The sequence below is a fragment of the Ursus arctos genome, unplaced genomic scaffold (assembly GCF_023065955.2).
Source record: "Ursus arctos isolate Adak ecotype North America unplaced genomic scaffold, UrsArc2.0 scaffold_14, whole genome shotgun sequence".
In the NCBI taxonomy this organism is placed as follows: domain Eukaryota; kingdom Metazoa; phylum Chordata; class Mammalia; order Carnivora; family Ursidae; genus Ursus; species Ursus arctos.
The window spans coordinates 17,715,956-17,741,657 of record NW_026622808.1 but is presented as its reverse complement, the minus strand read 5'-3'; the positions used below and the strand labels follow the sequence as shown (position 1 = coordinate 17,741,657).

Here is a 25,702-nt window from a genome sequence, read left to right as displayed (position 1 = left end):
TCCATTACCAATATTAACTCAAGAAGAAATAGGACACCAGGGCACCCGACTGGCTCAGTCAGAAGAGCACGAAACACTTGATCTTGGGGTCATGAGTATGAGTCCTATGTTGGATGTAGCGATTACTTAGGAAAAAAAAAAAAAAACTTAAAAAAAAGAAAGAAGTAGAACACCTGAATGAAACAATAAATACTCATGAAAAAACTAAAAATACTATCAAAAACAACCTCTCCAAAAAAGGTCAATCCCAAGAAGTTTATGCCATTGTTCCTCCTTCAAAAGTTCGAGAAATAAGTAAAAATTTCCAAAAGACTTGGAAAACTTCCTAGTCATTCTATAAACAGCCCAACCCTGATACAAAACCTGACAACCTAGAAAAAAATTTGAAGACCAAGCTCACCAAAAAAACTATATATATATAAACAGAGAGAGCAAAAGTACTCAATAAAAACTCAAGTTCACAGACACATCCATAATTCCGAAACCAAAAAAAAAAAGCTCTGAACTTTTGGGTAAGTTCATCACCAAAACTAACTTGGTGGCCAACTTGACCCAAAGTGACGGGAGCCTCTTTTGTGTATTTATGACCGTAGAACGTGTCATGCGTTTCTGCTGCTAAAATATTAATGTGCTTGATTGCAAGGTCCCCCCACACACCGTAGGTGTGTTCAGTGACCGCACTGTGTGCCATCTACTGTGTGTGTGTGTTAAATTGATAATTTGCCACGACCTTAGAGGCTACTCCCGGGAATGCAAGTGGAAATCCTTGTTGGCCCGAACAAGAGTGCCCCTCTTCCTAACTCCTCGCTCAGCGACATCGCGATGGTAGCTTGAAACCCCCCACGACGAGAGTATTTGCACCACAGATGGGTCTTCTTTTTCCCCATTTGCCAGCACTCTACTGAGCACTGAGGGTTTTTTTAAAATGAAATTCACTATCAGCCAGTGAAAGAAAACATACTGCATGTTCATCTACAAAGAAGTCCAAAAGTTATTTTGGTCAACTCTTGATCCAGCCCTGACGGTAAAAATGTAGCGAGTTGGTAACGGAAACTGTAGCGAGTTTTTATGGAGGGCATAGCACACAGTTAGACACACAGGCTCCGAAGTTCTATGGCCTGTGTTCAAATCCTGATTCCTCTCCATTGGCTATTTTCCTTGAGTTCTCTGACCCTAAGCTCCTTTCTGTGTAAATGGGAATAACAATAGCACCTTACTTCCGAGGGCTGTTTTTAGGAATTAAATGAAACAATCCCTTTAAAATGCTTAGAAAAGTACCTGGCAAATATGAAGAATCTAGTAAATGGTAACGATCGCTATTCTTTGTCAAATACGGAAAAAAAAAAAAAAAAACAACTTCCTAATGTGAAATTGTTTTATCTCTATGACTCCATCACATTTCATGGGGAAACACGAACTTTCTTGTTACAATTAAAGGAAAAGAATATGTTTCCATTATTAGAATGTCGGTTGTCATTGTTAGTATTCGGATGTCCTAACCATCAGTATAACAAGAAAAAATAAGGAAAAAAAAAACATTAAGAGAAAAGGAAATCAAATAATATTTCTCTACAGGAAATAACCTTACTTACCCTAGAAAATCTAGCCAAAAAACTATTACAGTTAATAAGAATTCAGGAAGGCAACAGGATACAAAATAAATATATAAATATGAGCAGACCAGTAATTACCAGGAAACATAATGGGGAAATGACTCATTTTATATTATTCACCCAAAATATGTACAACCTATGAATATATTTCATAATAATGGTATAGGGGTTCATATGAACAAATCATTCAATTTTTAAGGATATAAAAAAGCTAAACAAAGAAATATTCCTGGGTGGGAAGTATATTATGATGATGTCACTACAGGACAGATAACGAAAAAGACATTTATAGAAAAGAACAGAAAATCCTTAAGCAGACCCAAATGTAGATTATTATTTGGTATTTATAAATGAAGAACTTCACATCAGAATGCAAACAGCTACTCAATTCAATAAACGGACCTGGGACAACTCAGTCATCATTTGAAAAAAACAGAATTAATCTGACATGGCTGCCCATCTACCCTCACAACCAAATAAATTCCAGACAAAAATGTGAAACCTAAAAACACTGCAGGAACCCACCACTGGAAGAAAATACAAGATGGATATTTACCAAGGGTATAAGTAATAAAGGAAAAGACTGACATATTTGATTAGATTTTAAAAAAAACTTAACTTCTAGGGGCTTAAAACCACTTAAAAGAAGTTAAAAGAGAGGCCCCTGAGAAGCTCAGTCAGATAAGCATCAGGCTTTTGATCTCAGCTCAAGTCTTGATCTCGGGGTCGTGAGTTCAAACCCCACATTGGACAGAGAGATGACTTAAGTACATAAAGCTTTAAAAAAAATTTCTTTAAGTTAAAAGAGAAAAGAAAGCTGGAAAAGAATGTTTGAAATGTATTTGCCAGGATGCCTGGGTGGCTCAGTCAGTTAAGCATCTCAATCTTCGGCTCAGGTCGTGATCCCAGGGTCCTGGGATCGAGTCCCACATTAGGCTCCTTGCTCAGCGGGGAGCCTGCTTCTCCCTCTGCCTGCTGCTCCCCCTGCTTGTGCTCACTCTCTGTTTCTCTCTCTCTGACAAGTAAATAAATAAAATCTTTAAAAAAAAAAAGAAACGTATTTGCCAAAAGATACTTTTTCCATAAGAAATCTAAGAAATCAATGTGAAAATATGAAAAACACAAGGCCAGGAGACATGTGAAAATTTTGACTTTTATAAAGGTATCAAAAGTTTACAAATAAAATGAGCTGCGTTATTTGCCTATCGGTTTGGTAAAACGTAACATCCCGTGCTGGTGAGGATGTGGGGAAAGAGAAACAACGAATAAACTCAAAGAGCATCCTGAATGTAATCAAGAAACTAGTGCCCAGTGACCTGACGGTGAGTGATGGGTGGGGTGTTTCCACTCCAGAGAGCAGATAATATTTGACCCAAGGCCTGGAGAATGAGAAGGGCCCAGCTGTAAATGTCTGGGAGGGAAGAGAACACCAGGCAGAAGTAAGAGCAAGTGCAAAGACCCTGGGGTCAGGGAGGTCTATCGGAAGAACAGAAAGGCGGCCCGTGTGGCTGGAGGGTGTTGAGCAGCGGGAGAGGGGTCCAATTCATTGGGAGGAGGATATACAACCGCATGGATAGCATCTCAGCCCAGCATCTCAGCCCTGGGCCTGGCACACAGCCTAGGCTCAGTAAATGTAACAATTGTTACGAAGCTTTCAAAGTGGTGGGAGCTGCCTTTGCTGCCCCAGAGGCTGAACTTTGGGACGTTCCCTGGCCTTCAGATGTGGCCACGGGACAAGTGCCAGCCGTGGGAACCTCTGCAGGGCCTGGCTCAGGAAGGCCCCAACCCGTCATCTTCCTCAGGTCCTCAGCGCCCTGCCGCCACCCACACCCACCTGCTGGGAACCGGGCCGGAGATGCGGCACTGTCTCGCCATTCTCCTGAGCAACCTCCGGCAGACATCAGGGACTCTTTTATACAATAGCCATGCTCCGTGCGGGGTTCTTAAGAAACCAGAGCCATCGACATTGTAATGGATGTTGGTGCCAACCAGGGACAGAACATCCTGAGTCGTGGCATTGGAACTGGGCTCCCTCCTCCAGTGGGAAGCCCCACGAGCCCCACGCGCCCTGGTCTTGCACCTGGAAAGCCATACTCTGCTTGACCAGATCCGGCCTGGAATCCGGGCTGGCCACGTGACTTTACGCCTTGGTTTGACTGACAGAACGTGGTTGGACCATCTCACGTTCCACTGGCGATAGTGGAGAGTTCCAATGGCTCCGTCATTTTGCCGACGCTGGGTGTTGTTGGAATTTCCCAGGCTGGCGCTCTGGTGGGCCTGCGGTGGTGTCTCGCGGTGCTCCTAAGTTGCGTTTTCCTGATGTGCGATGGTCCTGAGCACCTTTTCATGGGCTCTGGCTCTTCATCTGTTCTTTTTTTTTTTTTTTTTTTTTAAGATTTTATTTGTTTCTCTGACACAGAGAGAACGTGAGACAGCACCACCAGGGGGAAGGGCAGAGGCGGAGGAAGAAGCAGGCTCCCAGCTGATCTAGGAGCCTGATGCGGGGCTCAATCCCAGGACCCCGGGACCACGACCTGAGCCGAAGGCAGACATCTAACCGTCTGAGCCACCCCGGTGCCATCTATTCATGTTCTTATGTTCTGAAGCATCTGTCAAGTGTTCGCACCTAAGACACCTTTTATGTCTCTAAACTCAGCTCACACTTCAGGATCCATCCTGTCTCCTTCCCGTCACGCTCAAAATGCCTTATGAAAGTTTCCCAGCCGGGGTACTATCTGCATTCGGGGCTGTATCACTCTCTGCCTTGGGGCGGGGTGGCGGGGTGGGGTGGGGGCGTCCTGTGCTTTGTACGAGGTTCAGCGGCGTCTCTGGCATCCACCCGCTAGAATACAGAAGCGCATCCCCCTGGCTGGGGTGTCAACCAAAAATATCTTCAGACACCGACAGGTTTCCCCTGGGGGGGACGTTGCCCCTCCTTTGAGAACTGCAGTCTCAGAGTCACCCCGCCCCTCTGGGTCTCCCCGGCTCTGGAACGGGACAGGTTGATGTGCCCCTCAGAGCGTGCGGAGAATCTGGGGCCGTAACCTTCCGGATCCACCCCCCCCCCCCCGCTACACCCCAGCTGCCCTGTGGATCACGTTTATCACCCAGTTCTGTCTGAACTTGGCAGTGGAGTCGCGGAGCTGGTGCAGCCGGCAGAACCAGCCCCCAGACGTCCCAGCACACGTGGTCCCGGCTCCTGTCCCTGGGAGCCAGGGGCCCCCTCCAAGAAGACTGCTCCCACTCCAGAAAGTGCTGGAGACCTCCCTGGGAACGGCCCAGAGGCCTGCAAGTGGCCAGGAGGAATTTCCTCCACTGTATCCTGGTTCTTTGAAGGCTCGTTTGGCTTGGGGGGGAGCCCAGAGCGGCTGGGGTCAAAGCAAGAGGGAGAAAGGGAGTCTCCGTGGGCCAAGCTCTTCCCTGGGTTTGAAATACAGCAGTGCTGGGCGGGGAGGGACGGGGGTGTCAGGAAAGCCCTGGGATCAGTCATGGCCGGGTCTGAGGGCATGTGGGCACACCTATGTGGGTACATACACAGGCACGCAGGGGACACACATGTATTCATGTGGGCACATGCACAGACGTGCTTAAGCACACGTTTGCACGTTAGTAGGCACACAGGCAGGAATACATTCACACACGCACGCAAATACACACACGGACAAGCTTGCGTGCACGTGGACACCGTGTGATCCCACATTCACAGGTGCGCTCTGACACATCCATGTGGGCGCACACACAAGCGTGGTCCGCACATGTGAGCACACACGTGACACACGCAGAGACCCACACACAGAGTGGTGACACATCCCCTGTCCCCAGCAGCCTCTGTTGCTCTCATCTCCATCCCCAGCCCGAGCTCTGTCCACACTCAGATTCGTGCTCACCAGTGTCTGCGGAGAACCTCATGTATGTGTGGGGCTCTGCGCTTGACTCTGGGGATCCAGGGGAGCTACTTAAAAACCACACTGATCTTGCCTCCGGATCACACAGACCAGAGGGGACACAACACCTCAAATCCGGCCACCTGCCGACACAGACCTGATGGCAGGGGGGATCCTAGGGGAACCACGGGATCCCAAGATTTCCAGGCGGCGTGGGGCCGGTGCCAGCAAGGGGACTCAAACTCCACTAGGGAGTCAGACAAGGCGGCCTCGGAGTGAGACTTCCACAGACACAGGCACTCGAGCTCAGGGGTGCACACATGTTTGCACCCCCTTCTCCCCACACATTCCCCACAAGGTATTTACCCCCAAGTAACGAGAAGCCAGGAGGACTCACGGGAGCCGATGCCTCCTAGGGGGGCACCTCCAGGCCCCTCCCTGGAACTGTAGCTCCTGCCATCTCCCACCTCCCCTTGCCCCCAGCTTCTGACGCCCCCACCTCACCCCCACTGCCTTTGCTCCTCCTCTTCTGGGCCTCCACCTTCTCAAGCACTCCCCAGTGCTCAAAGCAACACCCTCGGAGCGTCCTCGCCCACAAGCTTTCTCTTGTCACACAGTCTGTCCAGTCTTCCCCTGCACCCAATCTCAAATCTCTCCACGTGCCCAGGCTGCAAAACGTACCCAGGATTCTACCCCCTTCCCTCCTCCCCCTGCCTCACCTGGTCAGCTCCCATCCCCTCCCCCTGGGACCAGTGCAGTCCCCTGCCCCTGGTCCCCCTGCTCCCACCCTCATCCCCACAATCCGTCCTTCCCACAGTGGCCTCCAGAGGGGAGTCTGCCCTCCTCTGCCCGCAGCCCTCCAGGGCTCCCACCTCCTTCAGGGTAAAAGCCCAAGCCATCCCAGGGCACATAAGATCCTGCAGGACATGCTCCTGTCCCCTCCCCTGCCCTCATCTTCTCCCGTTGTCCCCCTCACTCACTCTGCTCCAGTCACATGGGTCTCCCCTCTGTTCCTCCATCACACCAGGCAGGGTACTACCCCAGGACCTTTGCACTGACTGTTCCCTCAGTCCAAACTGCTCTTCTCCCTGATAGTCCTACATCTCACTCCCTTACCTCCTTCGGGTCTTTATTTTTATTCTCTGTCCCCTGCCACTTGAAAAGGTCACCCCAAACAGTGTTGTCTATAGGCTTCATTCTCTGCTAGAGTCCCATTTCCAAATGGCACAGGGCCACAATAGGCGTTCATAAATATTCCTTAAATGTTGAGTATATGTTAGACATTATTGTTGCGATCGTCAACCTATTTTTGTCTCTCACTTCCCTATCATCTTCCCGGGGCAGGGGCTCTCCCCTTCTTTCAACAGATGTTTATTGAGCACCTACTGTGTGTCTAGTGGCAAAGGAAATAGACAAAAATCTCCTTTCCCCCCAAATCAGCATTCGAATGCAGGAGGCAGATCAATGTGTGTAAACCAAGAAATGATTTCAGAGAACAGCCAGGAAATACAGGGAGGCATGGAGGGCGGCAGGGGTGAGGCAGTTTGCCCCAGACAGGCGCTCTTTGAGCGGAGGCTGCATTACGAAGCGCCAGCTGCCCGGAGGTGGAGGTGGGGCGGGGGGCTTCAAGTCCGGCCTCTGCATTACCAGCTCTAATGGGCACACACAGACACGGGCACACGGGCTCCAGCAGGCAAGACATGCTCCTGGGCCACGTGCACATGTGTCCAGATGTCCCAAACACGTATGCCCCAGCCCCCGACCTGGGCCTGGGATTCCTTGACCCCTGAGTCCATGAGGGCATGGGAAGAGAGGCCCCATGGCTGAGACACCCTGCCCTTCCTCCAGGGTTCCCAGCCGCCCTGACACAGGCCCCCCTGCAGGAAAAGGAAGAGCGTCAGCCCGGGGCAGCCTCTGCCTTGTAGGCCAGCTGCTGGGGTGGGGGAATGTCTTCCCAGCCTCTTCCTTCCAGGTGACCAGAGGGGCTGCCGGAAAATCCCAGGCACAGGAAATGAAACCGGGCAAATGGCGGGAAGTAGGCAGGGAGCTTACACTCACAGATTAGCAGACACGAAGGCCCTCCGTCACCAGGGCTGACCCTGGAGCCTCCCCCAGGGCCAGCCATCTAGGGCACCGGGCCAAGAGCCAGGAGGCATGCTCACTCCCTACCTCCCATGTCTACACAAAGTCAAGCTCATTCTTCCTTCTGAATCCCCTTCAAATCCACCCACCGCTCTCCCTGCCATGCCTGGGCTAAGCCATCACCCTCTCCCAGAGATAACAGTGCGGCCGCCTAACCAGCCTTCCAGCCTCCTAGAGTGCATCCTGTTTCCATTCTCGCCCCCACCCCCTCCCCACCCCCAGTCAGAGGGATCTTCCCAAAACACAACAGCCTTTGCCACTACCCCCTGCGTACAGCCTCTCATGGCTCCTCATTGCCCTTGGAGCAAAACCCAAAGCTCTTTCTAAACCCATGTCTTGGAACCCAGCACACACTGGCCTCCATCTCTAGCTTCCTCGTTATGGCCACTCCCCCCATCCATGGCTCTCCTTGTTACAGACAGGTGGGATCACTTCTGCTCCCCAGTAGAGCCCTATGCTTGTCACGGGGTCCCCCAGCCTCACCCATCCTTCAGGTATGTGCTGAGCTTCACTTCCTGAAAGCCTTCCTGGACCACAAGTCCAAGTTCACCTGGGCTCCCCCTAGAGCACAGGCCACATTGCTTTGTACTCACCAGGCTCTCTGTCTCTCAGTGGACCCGACCTTGCAAGGCCCTCCCACACCTGGCACAGTGTCTGGTCCCAAACAGATAAGCATGTGCCATCTTGTGCAAGGAGGCAGGTTTCATCGGACCGTGACAGGCTTCATGGCTCATGCTGATGGTGGACATAGGTCTACCCTCTTCTGCTCTCTTAGCCAAGACAAGATTCATGGGCTAAAAAAGGAACCTTCTCAGCAGAGCCCAGGGCAGAATTAGAGTCTGAAAGTGATAAGCCTGGGTGTCCCTAGCTGGAGCCTTGGATGACCCAGACGTTGGGTCACTCCCTCTCACTGGTGATGACCCTGGTCATTAGAAGGCAGCATTTGGCACCATCTCTCTCCAGCCTCTGTGTGCCGCACCCAGCAGCTGAGCCTGACCCCTGCCCCACTCCAGAGGGAGCTTTGGCTGGAAGAAGAAGCCACAAGGCTGGGGGTTAAGGGTGGTAAGACACTGGTGAAGGACAAGGGTGCCTCAGTGCTTTCCAGGAAGGCTGGAGTCCCAAACTGGAGGAGCTGCATGATGAATGCAGTGGTGGCAATAGCCAAACTATGGGAAGAGCCCAGATGTCCATCGACAGATGAATGGATAAAGAAGGTATAGCGCGCACACACACACACACACACACACACACACACACAATGGAATATGACTCGGCCAACAAAAAGAATGAAATCTTGCCATTTCCAATGACCTGGATGGAACTAGAGGGCATTATGCTAAGCAAAATAAGTCAGTCAGAGAAAGACAGATACCATGCGATCTCACTCCTATGTGGAATTTAAGAAACAGAACAGATGAACATAGCGGAAAGGAAGGAAAAATAAGGTAAGATGAAAATAGAGAAGGAAACAAACCATAAGAGATGCTAAACTCCAGGAAACACTGAGGGTTGCTAGAGAGGAGGTGGGTAGGGGGATGGGGTAACTGGGTGATGAGTATTAAGGAGGGCACGTGACATAATGAGCACTGGGTGTTGTATGCAACTAATGAATCATTAAATTCTACCCCAGTAACTAGTAATACATTATATGTTAACTAAATTGAATTTAAATAAACAATTAAAAAAAAAAGAACACAATGGTGGGAAGGAAACAGCTGGGGAATGGTGACTCCTGTGGGTGCAGTGGCGGCCAGAGGCTATCCCCGTCACCAGCCACACGAGTCCCAGTCACTAGCAGAGACAGGCAGGGCTAGCAATACAGGCACATGGATGCCCCCGGCCGCAGTGGCTGGCACAGTGGCCCAGATGCCGTCCCTCTCAACATGTCCTTAACTAGGCAGATGTTCTAAAGGTTTCTGCACACCGCAGCCCCCGGGAGGCCATGTAGCACGGAGCCTCGCCTCACCGAGCCTCAGCTTCCTCGGAGGCAGAATGGGGCCAAGGGAACCCAGGATGGCCATGAAGATTAAATGAGAGAAATAAGCCATGTAGAAAGTTCTCAGAGGGTAGTGACCCTTCCTTTATGGTTCATCACCGGCTCTGGGAGCCACTCGGGACGCAGCTGACAATTGAACTACATAAGGGCACAAGGCTGTGCTTCTGCGGGCATCTCGTTATGAGAACGTTGGTTTCTTGGGTTATATTAAGATGCGGTTTTCCTGTTCAAGCCTCTGAAATCCCCTGTGGGTTCTCTGGGGGTTCAGCAGCAGGGGTAGAGGTAGGTTCTCAACCAGGAGAGGGCAGAAAGAGGCCCAGCCTCCCTGCCCTTTGTGTTGCTTCCTGAACTTGGGAAACCAGCCCCCAGGGGCTTGGGGGCTACCACGAAGCGTCGTCCCTAAGCAGGGTCAGCACCATTAGCAAATAAAAGTGTAAGAGGTCCAAGGGCGCCTGGTGGCTCAGTCGATTGAGTGTCCAACTTGTGACTTTGGCTCAGGCCACGATCTCAGGGTCCTGGGATTGAGCCCCGAGTTGGGCTCTGTGCTCAGTGGGCAGTCTGCCTGAGGATTCTCTGTCTCCCTCTCTGCCTGCCCCTCCCGCCCCCTACCTCCCCCGCCACCACCACGCTTCCGCGCTTTCTCTCTCTTTCTCTAATAAATAAATAAATCTTAAAAAAAAAAAAAAAAAAAAAGCATGGGGCGCCTGGGTGGCTCAGTCTGTTGAGTGTCTGTCTTTGGCTCAGGTCATGAGTTCTGGGATTGAGCAGGGAACCTCCTTCTTTTTCTCTATGCACACCCCCCCCCCCCCCCCCCGCTCATGCTCTCTCTTTCTCTCTCTCTCAAATAAATAAATACAATCCTTAAAAAATAATTAAAATTTAAGATTTTTTTAATTAAAAAAAAAACCATAAGAGCTCTACTTGCCCGTATTTTATCTGGCAGCCCTGACTCTCTGGGTATGCCAGGGACGGATAAATAGGATCTCCTGCATGTGTGTAGGTCTATTTTGGTAACGTGGGTAGGTGCTGTTTGGCTTCAAAAATACAAACTGATTCAAGGCATTAATTAACTCCTCTTAGCTTGTTGCTTACACACACACACACACACACACACTCACACACATGCACACACAGAGTAGTGCAGTTGAAGATGGACCAGAAGACTATTCCAGCAGAGCGCGTGGTGGGTGCAAAGGCCTGGGGCTGCAAGCGGATGGCGCCAGACCCTGTTCCAAGCTTGTCACCAGCATCGTCTCATCAAAGCCTCTGTCGTGGGAATCCTGACACATTACAGCGTCAGACGGCTTGCACACTCGGGATGCACAAGTGATGGGAGCAAGTGATGGAAGGATCAGGAGTTGGACCCAGAACCGCACACTCTCAGCCCTGCTCGACTCTCCCGCCTCCACTCTCCATGCAGGGGTCTCATGAGCCCCAGGTTTCTGATGTTACCAAGGGGCCCGCACACAATGAGACACCACCAAACGCCAGCTAGAATGGCTAACACTAGCAAAGGGCCCCACCGAGTGCTCTCAACCGTTGCTGGGGGAATACATTATTTTTTCGTCCACTAAGACAGAGAAGAGATGATTTATGGTCCGCGGGTTACACTCAGCCACAAATGAAAACGGCATTCACCCTGAGAGTCACAGGTCCGGGGCAAAGGACCCAAAGGGACTGTTTTGGCATGAGCGAGGCGGGTCTCTCTAAGGTGGTTGTGGCGATCACAGGGCGATCGATGTGCTTTGAGTCACGTTCTAGAAAGTCGGTGTGCCGGCCAACGGTCTGTACCTGCATCCCCAGCCTCTCTCTCCCCTTGTTTCTGCTTCTGTGGCCTCCAGGGAGGGGGGCTGTGCACAAGCTAGCGGTGTGCTGGGAACTCGGCCTCATCTTTCTTCTCTTTCAGAAAACGGTGCATTGTTCACACTATTTTGGAAGACACTTGAAATGATTTTCATAAAGTTGAACGTACATTCCCCTTAGGACCCAGCAATGCCACGCCTAGATATAAAGAGAGAAATAAAGACTTGTGTTCACACAGAAACCTCAGCACGAAGGTTTATAGTGGCGTTATTCATAATCGCCACCAACTGCATACCGTCTAAAGGACGTCAGTGGGTGACTGGACAAACAGTGGTATACCTTGTAACAGTGATAAAAAGAAGCACACAGGGGTGCCTGGGTGGCTCAGTTAGACGAGCATCTGCTTTCGGCTCAGGTCATGATCCCCGGGGTCCTGGGATCGAGCCCCGCATCCAGCTCCTTGCTCAGCGGGGAGCTTGCTTCTCCTTTCTCCTCTGCCTGCCGCTCTGCCTGCTTGTGTTCTGTGTGTGTGTGTGTGTGTGTGTGTGTGTCAAATAAATAAACAAAATCTTTCAAAATAAATAAATAAATAATTTTTAAAAAGATTTTATTTATTTATTCGACAGAGATAGAGACAGCCAGCGAGAGAGGGAACACAAGCAGGGGGAGTGGGAGAGGAAGAAGCAGGCTCCTAGTGGAGGAGCCTGATGTGGGGCTCGATCCCGTAACACCAGGATCACGCCTTGAGCCGAAGGCAGACGCTTAACCGCTGTGCCACCCAGGCGCCCCAAAATAAATAAATAAATTTTTAAAATAATTTTTAAAAAATTTTAAAAAGAAACACACATAGCAACCTAGGTGAATCTCAAATGTGCTATGCTGGGTGGCTGAAGTCAGACTCAAAGGCTAAATACCTGCATGATTCCATCGATATAATATTCTGGAAAAGACAAAACTCCAGGGACAGAGAAGAATTCAGCGATTTCCAGAGGGAGAGAAAGAGGATGCCTGCAAAAGGGCAGGAGGAAATTGGGGGAGATGATGGAATGGTTCTATATATTGATCGTGGTGTTGGGTACATGAGTGTACGGATTAGTTAAAACTCGCAGAACAGTGCTCTCAAGGGATTGAATGTCCCTATATGTTAACCTATGTCACTTTGTAAACATTGAGAGAAGACAGAGGCCCATACTCAGAAAATGAGACCCTACTGCATATTTTCTTCCTTGGGACTTTCATGAAATGTGGTGAGAAATGGTAAGCAAATTCTAGAGTGTAAGCTCTCCTTCTGAAACAAGAGACCGGAGAGCAGGGGCTGCTAAAGCTCTGACCGTTCATGGTTATACACATTAGAGGAAGAGTTTCTAAATACAGACAGTCCCTGACTTACGGGGTTCAACTTAAAAATTTTCGACTTTGCGATGGTGTGAAAGCAATATGCACTCAGTAGAAACTGTACTTCAAATTTTGCATTTTGTTCTTTGCCCAGGCTGCCCATATGTGGTATGATCCTGTCATGATGCTGGGCAGTGGCCATGAGCTACGGCTCCCCGTCAGTCATGAAATCAGAAACTTAGATCTTTGATATATCAATGGTTGCACAACTGTTACTGTATACACTGACAACCACTCCAGTTTTCACGTTCAGTACCGTATTCAGTAAATTATATGAGATATTCAATTCTTATCATAAAATAGTTTTGTGTATGATGATTTTGCCCAGTGTAGGCTAACGTAAATATTCTGTATATGTCTCAGGGAGGCTAAGCCAAGCTATGCTATTTGATAGGTTAGGTATATCAAATGCATCTTGACTTATGATACTTTCAACATATGATGGGTTTATCTGGATGTAACACTGTTGCGAGTCAAGGAATATCTGTGTAAGACGATATGCATCACTACTCTTTTCTCTACATCTCTGCCAGCAATAAGTGTTATCATTTTTTAATGTTTTTTAATCACATTTTTTACGTGTTTTATAGTGACAGCTTGGAAATTTTTGTTCAATCTTAGAAAATATTGGGGATCGTAGATAAATTAAATATGTAGAATTTCACAAATTTTCTGATTTCTCCTATAATTTCATCTACAATAAGATGATAATCAGACACAATTTCTCACTTATTTCTGTTGTCGTTGACACTTTCTTGGGTGTGAAGTGACAGCCAGATGTCACTTGTTACTGAACATTCACACTCTGGGCTCCTGAGGACATATTTTCATATGTTCTTTGGCTCTTGGTTTCGAGAAATACCTGTTCACGTGATTTCTCAGTTTTCTATTTATGTTGTTCGTCTTTTTCTTATCAATGTACCGAAATCCTTTTTATATGAATGTACTAATCTTTCACAGACAACTAACTGATCTTTACTTACTGGTTTTGTTTATAACATCTCCCCCCTACATTTGTGTTTAGCTTTTATATATCATCAGATATTTCTGCCTTGTCATTCATGACTTCTGAGTTTCCTCTCTTAGTTTAAAAAAAAAGAAAAGAAAAAAGCTTTTCAACCCAAAGTGTAAAAATTGCCTTGTAAATTTCTTCTACAAATTGTATTAATTTGGGGTGTTGGTTGTTTACATTTGCCCTTTAGCCCGTCTGGAAATTTTTTTTTCCCTGCAGCACAGAAAATATCACTCCACCACCTCTCTATCAAAAGCGAGAGAAGGAAAGGTGGACCTAACGGACCCAGGTGTCCCTCACTAACTCAAGCCAGGGCCCCACACTTAGGCGGTCCGTGTTGCATTCCCAGCCTGGTTTTGGGGTTTTTTCTCACTGTGGTCTTGGGTTGGCCGGCAGAGAAGCCCTGGTGAAGCACTGCCCTCTAGTGGCCCTTTCAGTGATAGCAGCTATCGTCTTAAGAACCATTTCTTAAAGCTAAAAGCAGGATGGGTTCATTTCCTCTGGGGTCAAAACTCTCCAGCAGTAATATCCAAAGGGGTTCAGATGAGGGATTCCAACAGATATTTGCACATGCATGTTCATAGCATCATTTTTCATGATGGCCAAAGGTGGAAAACAATCTAAATGTCCATTGACAGATAGACATAAACAAAATCTGTCCATCCACACAGCGCAATATAATTCAGCCGTAAAAAGAAAGGACATTCCGGGGCGCCTGGGTGGCACAGCGGTTAAGCGTCTGCCTTCGGTTCAGGGCGTGATCCTGGCGTTATGGGATCGAGCCCCACATCAGGCTCCTCCGCTATGAGCCTGCTTCTTCCTCTCCCACTCCCCCTGCTTGCGTTCCCTCTCTCGCTGGCTGTCTCTATCTCTGTCGAATAAATAAATAAAATCTTAAAAAAAAGAAAGAAAGAAAGAAAGAAAGAAAGAAAGAAAGAAAGAAAGAAAGAACATTCTGACACCTGCTACAACATGGAAGAACCTTGAGGGCATTATGCTCAGTGATATAAACCAGACACAAAAGGACAGAAATTGTCTGACTCCACTCATGGGATGTACTCAGATGGCAAATGGAGGGACACAGAAAGTCCAACAGAAGATACCAGGGGTGGGGCAGGGGCTGGGAGTCAGTGTTTCATGGAGGCAGAGCCTCACTTGGGGGAGATGACAAAAGTCTGGAGATGGATGGTGGGGAAGGTTGCACAACAGTGTGAATGTGCTTAATGCCCCTGAGCTGTGCACTTAGAAATGGTTAGAAGAGTAAATCTTACATTATGTTTATTTTGCCAAGGAAAGAGAAAAGGGTACCTCAGGCAGAAAGGATCTCCCTGGAGGTGAGACGGGGGAGTAGAGGGAGAGGAGAGCCAGGGGTACACAGCTGCACAGTCAGCATCTAGGAGGCCACGGGGACCTCGGCAGTGGAAGGAGGGCAGTGAGGAGGGGGTCCAGGGCAGAGGGCCAGGGAAGCCCATACTGAGAGCAGGGAGAGCATTCTCTAGCAATCGGACCACAAGAAGGAGAGCAGGACAGGGAGACAGGGAAGGGGAGATGCCTGAGAGAATTTAAATTCTGGCAGGGGAGCCCATGAGAAGAGGCAGAGAGAAATGGAGGTGGGGGGGAGAGAGAGAAGCCCTTCCTGGGCCAAGGACTCTAGACTCCTCACCCTCCGTCCCAGCACCACCCAGTGATGGCGTCTGTGTGGGTCTCTGGGGCTCTGCACCCTCTGAGCCATCTTGTCCCCGCCTCTGCCCCTTCATTCCCTGCTTAAGTCCCCCCCACCCCACCCGGATGACGCCCATCAGTCATGCTTGCAGTCTGGGCCCCAAGGCCCTGCAGGTCTGAGCACCGCCCACCTCATCTTCTAGGGCTGTCCCCCTCCAGCCTCACTCCCGTCACGCAGGCATTCCCCAAACACGCCAAGCTCAGCCTGCCCCCTAGCCTTTGCCCCTGCAGTTCCTGCCCCACGGAATGTCCCAGATCTTCATTTGCATGCCTGGCTCTTTCTGAGCCTCCCCTGGCGCCCCCCCCCCCCCGCCCCCGCGAATGCAGCCTCCACCCCCACCCGCTCTCTGTCACATCACCAGGCTTGCTTCCGTTCACAGCAATTAATACGGTGTGGGTCTGTTTCCGGCTTCACAGCTTGCCTCCAGCACTCCAGAGCAGGGGGTTGTGTCCGCCCTGTTCACCATAACACCCCCCCCAGCCTACAAAAAGACCCAGCATATAGTAGGTGCTCAATAAATGTGTGCTGCATTCAGTAAATAACCAATGGTTACAAAATGGGTTGTGCGCGTGAATCTTCCCTGCCTCCTGTGTCCTGCGTGTGTCTTGTGTTTGTTTCCGTGGGCTGTCGGCTGGAGGGCGCTGGTCTGTGATGTTTGCCGGCTCCCATGGTGTCCGTATGTCTCAGGGTGGCCCATTTCCAGGTACCAGCGTGATGTCACCGACCTCAGGGCTGGGAAGAGATGCCCAGGAGCACCCCACCGTCCAGTATTGCCCCCAAACGGGCTCCGTAGTCATAAATAACCTCGAGAGCACGGATAAGAGAAAAATGAAGCAAAATCATTAGGGAAGGTTGAATTTCTTCATTTTATTACAGCAAAACGTGCATGACATAAAATTTACCACGTTAACCATTTCTAAGCATACAGTGTGGCATGAAGTACACGGTGTTGGAATTAAGCGGCTATTACTTTAGTTCTTGACGTGATTTATTTAACTGTAAGTTAATATAATTAAATGTTTTATGATGGCAGCCTTTAACACCAGCCTGCGAAACTCCTGATCCTTTACAATCGGCTCCGTGAACCGGGACGAGCTGGCTGTACCTCCTTGTGTCTGCTCTCGGGCTCCTCTCTGGCCTCCCGGTGAGCGTGCCCGACTGCCCGTGTGTGATTCCATGTGTCCCCATTGGTCATGTCGTGGGCACACCCTGTGTGCACGTGCACCCACCTGTGTCTGAGCATAAAGGGCACCCGGGGATGTCTGGGGGTGCACCACTCTGCACACCCCCACGTCTACCTGGACCCCCAGGTATCCACGGACCCGTATGCCACGGGACCCTTGTCTGTGCAGGAAGCACGTGCCTGAGTATCCACTCTAATGATGCGTGGAGTCCCGTCTGAGCGTTTCCTCCTACCTCCATGCTCAACGGGGTCGGGTTGGCTTTGCAATCAGCTGCGTGGGGCTATTTACACCACAGGGATCCGCGTTTGCTACATTATCAGGGCGGCTCCTTCTTTTCTTTTCTTTCTTTCTTTTTTTTTTTTGGTCTGTGAGGTGGTTGGTAAACATTTACCGCAACACCATGGGGACCCACGTGTGTACCCACACACACGCCGGTGCGGGTTCCCGGGGTCTGAGCGCCTGCGTCTCCGTGGGTACACGCGGCTTCTGTGCCCCCTGCATCTCCACACGCCCGTGTACCCGAGTGAGGCCCTGGCACCCCGCTCCTCTTCACCAGTTGGTTCCACAGGAAGCTGCAGGGGTGGGGGCGAGGGCGCTGAGGCTCCCCGCCCCATTCCTCACCCCACCTCTCAGGACACCTGCGCTCTGGGGGCTGAGCAGCGGGGGAGGTTCCCCGCTTCTGGAACCCAGCCTGGGCAGTGTCCTCAGGCCCCCGCCTCGGCCCAGGGCTGGGGTCAACAGAGGCGCCAAGCAGGCGGGCAGACCGTTGAGGAAGAGGAAGCTGGGGCAGAGTTGGGTCACCCTGCGGTTCCCCTGGGGCCCCAACCCGCCAGTGCTCCCCCTGGGCCTCCTGGAAGCCTTAGCTGTGGGTCCTGTGGGCCGCAGGAGCTGGTAGCCAGCCAGGTACTCACGGCAGCGAGGACAAGCCTCCCTCTGGTGAGTGACCATCACGGGGGCGTGGGGGACAGAGGGGCCAACAGAGACAGAGTGGCAGTGGGTGGGGGGAGTCCGGCCAGCATCGGATAGACCACCCACAGTGTCTGTCCACCTTGCAGCCAGCCTGCTTCCTGAGTGGGCAGGGAAGGCTGTTTGACCCGGGTTTGCTCTGCAGGGGTCTGTGCGCCCAGGAGGTCCCCCCAGGGGGCTGGGGTCCACCGCACGTGCAGCCCATAAGACCGGAAGATGGGGGCCCTTGTAGCCAAAGCCCGCACAAGGGACCCAGCCAGGGGGCAAATGGGGTGCTCCCTGTACAGAGTCACCAGGCACGCTTCGTGAACTGGATCCCGGCCACCGCCACCCCCACCACCCCTACCCCCCCTTCGGGGCTTGGGTGTCTGACTTTCACAACAAACACTGCCTTCTAAGTTTGACGTCTGAGGGCCCGTCCTGGGGAGGGCGCACCCCAATCTTCCGAGGTCAGCGGAGGAAGAGGAGGACCCTCCTTCTGGGCCACCCTCCAGGTCGAGCTCTGCCTGGGGAGTCGCCCCCTGGCTCCCACCGAGGCCCACCTTGCGGAGTTCAAACCCGCCTGCCTGGGGTGGGGCGGAGGGGGCGGAAGGCTGCGGTTTGCACAGGGCACACCCAGGCCCGCTTCCGCCCGCCCCGGGGCCACAGGGCTTGCAGGAGGCGTCAAGCACAGAGGGTCTGGTGGCCCTGGGGCAGCCTGGAGGGGGTGAACTGAGAGGGGAGAGCTGGGGCCGGGAGAGCAGAGCTGCTGAGTCAGGCTGGAGGCATGCGGAGAAGGCCTCGAATGCCACCCCCAGGGGGCTGATGCTCCAGGGTTCCGCTGGCCCGGTCACCTGCAGTTCTGAGGAACGGGCTTGACGAGCAAGTGCAGCCCAGGGAGGGCTCCCCCCCGCACCCCCCACCCCGCTCTCAGCCTCCTGTGAGTTCTCTAGCCTCTGCTGTGGGCCCCTCTGGGAGGGCTTCCTGGCAGAAGCGGGCTTTTCACGGGAATGTCAGCTGCCCACAGACATCAGTGTATCTGTTCAGGGCTGTTTTCCCCATGTCCCCTCAGACCCCCAGGGCTGGACATGGTCCGGCACTCGGTACTGTCGCTGTGGATGGTGGGATGGCTGTGTCCACCAGGTGCGGGTTCAGATCCTGGCTCCCCTGACTCCGTGTGGCTGAGGGCAAGGGGCTTTCACTACTCTGGCCCTGTTTGTTCCTCTATGAAAGGTCGGGGCCTTGCAGGTGAAATCTTAACACGGTGCCTGGCACCCCACAGGAGCTAGAAAGCACGGTCAGCCTGCCCGTCCCCATAGTCTGTCCCCATCCCAAAGCTTTGCTTCAGCCACAGAAGCTCTCACATCTGCCCCCCACCCAGAGGTCCTGGACATCCCAGCGGCATCCATAGCCATCCAGGCAAAGGCGTGTGGCGGGAGGTGGGGAACTGAGGCCTGGAGCACAGCCTGGAGGTGGTTATGTTAAACCTCCACGCGCTGTTCTCTGGGTTTCTATGGGTTTCTATGTAGGAGTCTGGCCGTCTGTGTATGGTTGTGTGTGCGCGTGTGTCTGACCGTGTGTGCGCGTGCACGTGCTTCTGGGTGTGAAGGTACGTCTGACTAGTGTGTGCACGTCTGTGGTTGTCTGTGTGTGCTGGAGTGTGTTGGCTGTTGCTGGCATGGGTGTTTTTGTGTCTTTCTGTTAGTGACAGATTTGGGGTCACCTACTGGGGAGGTGCAGATGGGGTCGTCAGGGCCGGGGTGGGAGGCATGAAATGACCAAGGACAGAGTTCAAAGGTCAGACAGAGAAAGGAAGATGGGCCAAGGCAGGAAGGGAGACTGAGGAGGACGCAGGAAGGAGAAGCCTGTGGCATGGGGGTGGGGGGTGTTTAAGAAAGAGGGGGTCAGAAGCATCCAGCAAAGGTGGGGCAGAAAATGTCCGCTGGATGTAGCCCCTAGAGAGAACGAGAAGGCTGGAGGGGATGGAAATCAGCCTACAGGGGCTGTGGGGTCGGGTGGGTGTGAGTAGGCAAGCAGATAGATAACCCTTCAGAAAGTGTCGCTGAAGACGGAAAAGTGACAGCCTTCTCCTCCAAGGGGGAGGTGGCAGGCCAGGACGCAAGGAAGGAGAAGGCCTTGATCCTCTCACCGGTGACAGCGGTTTGAGGCTGGGAGGTCACAGAAAGGATTTGGGGAGCAGAGGACGAGGTCAGCAGGGAACAAAGCCAGAATTTCGTTGCCCAGGGAGCGGGATTGTAGGAGGGAGGCTTGGCCACCAGGGGGCAGCGCTGACATGGCCACGCGCTGCCCAGTGCCCGACACCGGACCGCACACCCACCCCATACACCCCACTCACACCACCGGGCAGACACACAGAAAGCGAGGCAGGCACCTAGACTCCTCACAGATAGCAGACACGGATCTCCCCACGTTCCGGGTGAGCCATGTAGGTCCAACCCTACAGATAACAACGGGCATCCAGACACACGCGCAGGATCGCAGATAGAGATACAGATATAGATAGATGCAGATATATATTTTAACGCCCATTTAACAATATTCAGCCGTAAAAAGGAAGGAAATCCGGCCATTTGTGACAACATGGATGGACGTCGAGGGCATTCTGCTACGTGAAATAAGACAGAGAAAGACAAATACTGTGTGATCTCACCTAAATGTGGAATCTAAAAACAGCAACCGAACTCGTGGATAAAGGGATGGGATTTGTGGTTTCCAGAGGCAGGGGCTCGGGGAGGAGGGAGAACGGGAGGAAGGGGATCACAAGGGACAAACTTCCAGGTCCGAGATAGGACAGTGCTGGGGCTGTAACGCACGGCATGGTGACTCGCGTTAACGCCGCTGGGTGGTGTGTGGAGAGTTGCTAAGACAGTAGATCCTGAGGGTTCTCACCACAAGGAAAAGAAGATTTTTTTCATTTTTTCTGTACAAATCTTGTTTTCCATATCTATAAGAGGTGCTGGGTGTTAAGTAAACTTGTTACGGAGATCATTTCACAGTATAGGTAGTCAGGTCATGCCTTAAATTTATATAGCGCTTGTGTTCATTGTATCTCAATAAAACCGGGGGGGGGACCACCTAGATGTTCATATTCACCCCCACCTAGGCAAGGTGACACTCAAGATTTGCACTCAAACACACACTCACGGACATGGAAGGATGCACTCTACGTACAGACTCACAAACCCAGTGTCGGAATCACAGACGATGGCACACACGCACACACAAACACTCAGACATTCAGGCACACATAGGCTCACCTCAGGACCCAGTCTAGACTTGCTTTCCGAGGACCCCAGTGTCACTACCACTCACACTGCCGTCTTCGGCTCCTCCTGGGAATGTCTGGTCCAGCCAGGGTGAGAGGCTTCCGGGTCAAGGAAGGGGGGTGGGGTGGGGGTTGTACCAAGGGCTTGGCCTCCCCCCAGGCTGGAGTCCCTGGGCCCCCCAGCCAAAAACCCCAGCCCCCCTGCCCTAGCCCCACGCTCCCATCAGCTGATGCATCTGGCAGCCCCTGGCGGCAGTCTCCGCCCCTCTTGCTGGCAGCCCCATCTTGGCAGGGACTCCCAGCCAAACTCCGGCTTCATCCCTGCTGTTCACCCTCACTCTCGCATGCGTGGGCCCCCATGGCTAACTCGGCGCTCAACCACTCCTGGCCAGCCCTCTCCAAGCTGTGGCTGAAGCGATGGGCCTTCAAGAGAGGTAAGGGGGTGGGCAGTGACCAGCAGGCACGGCCACCCCGGCAGGGCTCCCTGGACAGCCTGGAGCCTTTTCTTGGCCTGGGGCACGGACTCTGCATGATCCAGCCCCGAATTCCATGATCCCTAGCCCCCCACACACACACAGCCCACAGAACATCACAGACTTCTGGGGTCCCTCTCACTTCAGAGGAACCGTCTCCCTAGGCCCAGCCAGGACCTTGTCTCAGGAGGAAAATTTGCGGAAAGAGAATCCATCCCAGAGCTCTGTCTGGGCAGCCTGGTGACTTCCTGGGGGTTCTTGATGCTGTCTGCTCCTGGAAGGCTGCGGGACGGAGGCTCAGGGAGGCAGCAAAAAAAGAAGAGGTTGGAGACTCCCAGGGGTTCTGGTAGATGCCGCCCTCAAACACACACACATTGTCTGGTGCCAACCCCCTTCCCGGTCCTAGGGCCTCAGTTTACCTCTATGGGGGCTGGAGAGGCCCTTATAGTACATCCCTTAAGGTGTGGGTGAATTGCTTTGGCACATAGACGCGTTTCCTTAAAGCTCAAGGCGAGTTTACCCTTGAAGATAACCAGACAGTGTCCGGGGCCACAGGGGGTTTCAGTTGAGAGGACCCTCCTGGATGTCCTTGCCCCTCTGCGCCTCCCACCTTTGCACAACCCTCCCCCACCCATCAGGCAACCCATGCTTAGCCTCCGCAAGTCCTGGCCACTGCCACCTGCATGAGTCGAGCACTGCTTCAGGGTGGCGGTGAGTGTTCGTGAAGGGGGGAGGCCAATGAGAAGATTCCTTAGCTCATTCTCGCCACAGACTCTGTTTGAGAGCCGAATGTGTACCAGGCACCTGCTTGGGTCAGGAAGGAGATGGGACTATCCGAGGACCCGGAGGCTGGGGCTGGGGAGAGAGAGGGTGGCCTGGAGACTGGGATGCTGTACAAGAGTAGTCAGAAGAGGGGCGCCTGGGTGGCACAGCGGTTAAGCGTCTGCCTTCGGCTCAGGGCATGATCCCGGCGTTATGGGATCGAGCCCCACGTCAGGCTCCTCTGCTATGAGCCTGCTTCTTCCTCTCCCACTCCCCCTGCTTGTGTTCCCTCTCTCGCTGGCTGTCTCTATCTCTGTCGAATGAATAAATAAATAAAATCTTTAAAAAAAAAAAAAAAAGAGTAGTCAGAAGGATGGAAGCTGCTGCCAGGTGTGGAACCCTCGTGATGCTGAGAGAGGTTGAGTGACTTACTTGAGGTCACACAGCACACGCATGCTGCAGGAGGCAGGATTTGAAAACAATTCTATACCAAGGCTACCCTTGTGGTGTGTTCTGACCAGTAAACGAGGCTATCAGTGTGGGTGGCTGGAGGGCGGGGTGGGAGGCAGTTAGACCCACCAGTGAATAGCAATACCAGAGAACTCGTGTGTCAACCAAGGACCACCAAAGTGCCTGTCTGTGACCCAGATCCTTACGACGTTCCACCCACTCCTGGCCTCTCTGCCCACCCCATCTTCCAGCCCAGGCAGACTGAGACTGGCAAGTGGGGGAGCGAGCTGAGGGAACCAGCAGTGACTCTTACACCCTTTTATGGCTGGTGATGCAGGGCCTGATGGAAGAGGCGGCCTGGGACCTAAATCCGGGATCCTTAGAGAGAAGCATGGTGTTGGGGAGCGAGGTCTTTCCTAACAACGCCCTTCCAGTCTTTAGCCCAGGGGTGGGGAAGCCCACTGGAAGAGGGAATTTTTGTACCCCGCTTAAGCTCTCTAACTGGCCATCCAGGCACCTCACGGGACTTCCTGAAAAAATGATGGGGTTGGACTTGAGGAAGCAAACAAGGCTGAGGAGAGGGTGGTTGGGACCTGCAGTGAGGTTCCCTCAACTGCATGTGTAAGGAGTGCATTCTATGTCTTAACTTGGTTTTCTTCTTGCCTGGCTTCTCTGACTCTGTTCTGTCCCTCTTCCATCTACATGTCTCCCCCCTCATCCCCTCAGAATGCAGTCTCCTGAATGTAATGGCTCCCTGCCTCTGAACACTGCCACCCCACCTATCCAGCTATCCATCCATCCGTCAATGCATGCATGCATCCATCTACCCACCCATCCGCCCATCTAATCGTCCATCCATCCAACTGTCCACCCATCTAACCGTTCACCCATCTAACCATCTATGCATCCATCCATCCAAATAGCCAGGCAGCCAAGTATCCATTCATTCATTCATCCCGGCAGCCATCCATCCATCCATTTATATAAGCATCTACCCATCTACCCATCCATCCATCCATCCATCCAGGCAGCCAGCCAGCCAGCCAGACAACCATCCATCCATCCATCCATCCATCCATCCATCCATCCATCCATCCATCCAACCATCTAGCCAGACAACCATCCATCCATCCATCCATCCATCCATCCATCCATCCAACCATCTAGCCAGACAACCATCCATCCATCCATCCATCCATCCATCCATCCATCCATCCATCCACCCACCCATCCATCCGTCCATCCATCCATCCAGCTCGCCAACTAGCCAACTATCTAACCATCCAACCATCTATCGAACAATTTATTCACTCATTCATTCAACCATCCACTCGTCCACCCATCCAATCATTTATTCACCCACCCACCCATTCATCAGCTTACCACAGGATAGCCTGGTGGTTATAAACCCCTGCTTTGGAGTCAGAAAGACCTGGGTTTGCATCCCAAATCTTCCTCTTACCAGTATGGTATGACCTTGGGCAGGTCTCTAAGCCTCCGTTTCTTCTTTTGTAAAGTGGGGACTCGGGGGTTGTTATGAAGATAGAAGAACGCAAAGTACATGGCAGACTTAGAACTAGGCAAGGGGCATATAGGAACGAATCAATGCAGGTAAGATTGTGCTACTTGGGGCTTAGGGATGTAAAAGCGGGACAGACACAATACCTGTCCTCACGGACCTCCTGGTCTGGAGCAGGGGTCAGCAAGCTTTTTCTGTAAAGGGAGTAAATATTTTCAGCTTTGCGGGTCATACGTCTCTGATGCAATTACTGAGCTCTGCTGTTATCACATGAAAGCCGTCATGGATAATACGTACACAAATGGGCATGACTTGTGCTAATAAAACTTTATTTATAAAGTCAGATGTTGAGCCAGATTTGGCCCATGGGACTCCTGGTCTAGAAGGAAACAAGTAAACCAATCACAGTGTAACAGTGGGTTAAAATTGTGGTTGACAATTGTTCGTGTGGGAAAACCCCAACAAGAATTGTGGTTGCATAGGGAGGGAAATAATGGGGACTGAAATTCAGACAGTGGCAGGGGAAAGAAGGAGAGAGGATGGAGTGGAGAAATGTCAGGGAGGTCACATTGACAGGGTTTGGTGTCCTGAGAGGTAGTGAGGAGGGAAGACTGGTCTCCAGGTTTCTGGCCAGGTCACAGGGAGGATAAGGCATTCACACAGCTATAGGGACACAAGATGAGGAGAGAAGACAATGAGTTTGGTCCTGACAGCTTGAGGTTGGCGTATGGGTGGGAAGGTCAGGCAGCAATGACCAGAGGCCACTGGAGACAATGCCTGGAGCCTGGGGGGAGAGAATCTTCCACCAAAACCAGAGCTCACTGTGCAACGTCAGTCAGAGCTCAGTCTGAGCAGCATCAGGGTTCAGCTTGTGGCACTGATGGGAGCTCAGTCTATGACACCAGGATCAGGACTCAGTCTGTGATATGAGGATTGGGGCTCAGTCCGTGATACCAGGACAGGGCTTCATCTCTGATACCAGGATTGGAGCTTAGTCTATAACACCAAGAGGGGCTCAGTCTGTGATATTGGGATTGGAGCTCAGTCCATGACCCCGGGATGGGGCTCAGTCTATGACACCTGGGTCAAAGTTCAGTCTATGACCCTGGGGATCAAGGCTTATAGTCTGTGACACAAGGATTGGGGTTTCGGCGTGAGATACCAGGATGAGAGTAGAGTCTGTCATCAAAGTCGAGCCCAGCCAGTTCTTGGGTCAGAAGATTCTATAGAAAGAATAAACTCATCCCTGGCCTTTCACTTTCAGCCTGTGGATCCCAGACCCCCAGGGTTTGCAGAGACAAGGGCTGAGGTTCGCCTTTAACCCCTACGTGCTGTCAAGGCCTCAGACCTCCATGAGGTCCCTGCCCAGTGAAGCAGGCAGACCTGAGGCCCCCGGGGTGCTTGGCCAAGGGATGGGACTGACCCTTGGGCCAGCTCCTCCTCCCCTCCCAGGCCCGCATCAGCGCCCCAGACCCACCCCCACATCTGGTTTTTCTCCTTCACAGCCTGCTTGTT

The 25,702-nt window shown here is 51.9% G+C and overlaps 1 protein-coding gene across 3 annotated transcripts in view; it reads left to right on the top strand.

Annotated features, from left to right (window-relative positions):
- The first annotated feature begins 17,404 nt into the window (after positions 1-17,404).
- ARHGEF18 (Rho/Rac guanine nucleotide exchange factor 18) overlaps positions 17,405-25,702 on the top strand; it is an 81,567-nt gene continuing 73,269 nt past the window's right edge. Inside the window, exon 1 of one of the 3 annotated variants that reach the window (XM_026481313.4) lies at positions 17,405-17,688. Coding sequence is in view for 2 of the 3 variants with exons in the window: in XM_057311496.1 (XP_057167479.1) it covers positions 21,342-21,417 (76 nt within the window). In the remaining variant the exon portion in view is untranslated. Of the gene's footprint in view, positions 17,689-21,305; positions 21,418-25,702 lie in introns of those variants that run through there. The other 2 variants (XM_057311496.1, XM_057311495.1) reach the window with 2 other exon arrangements.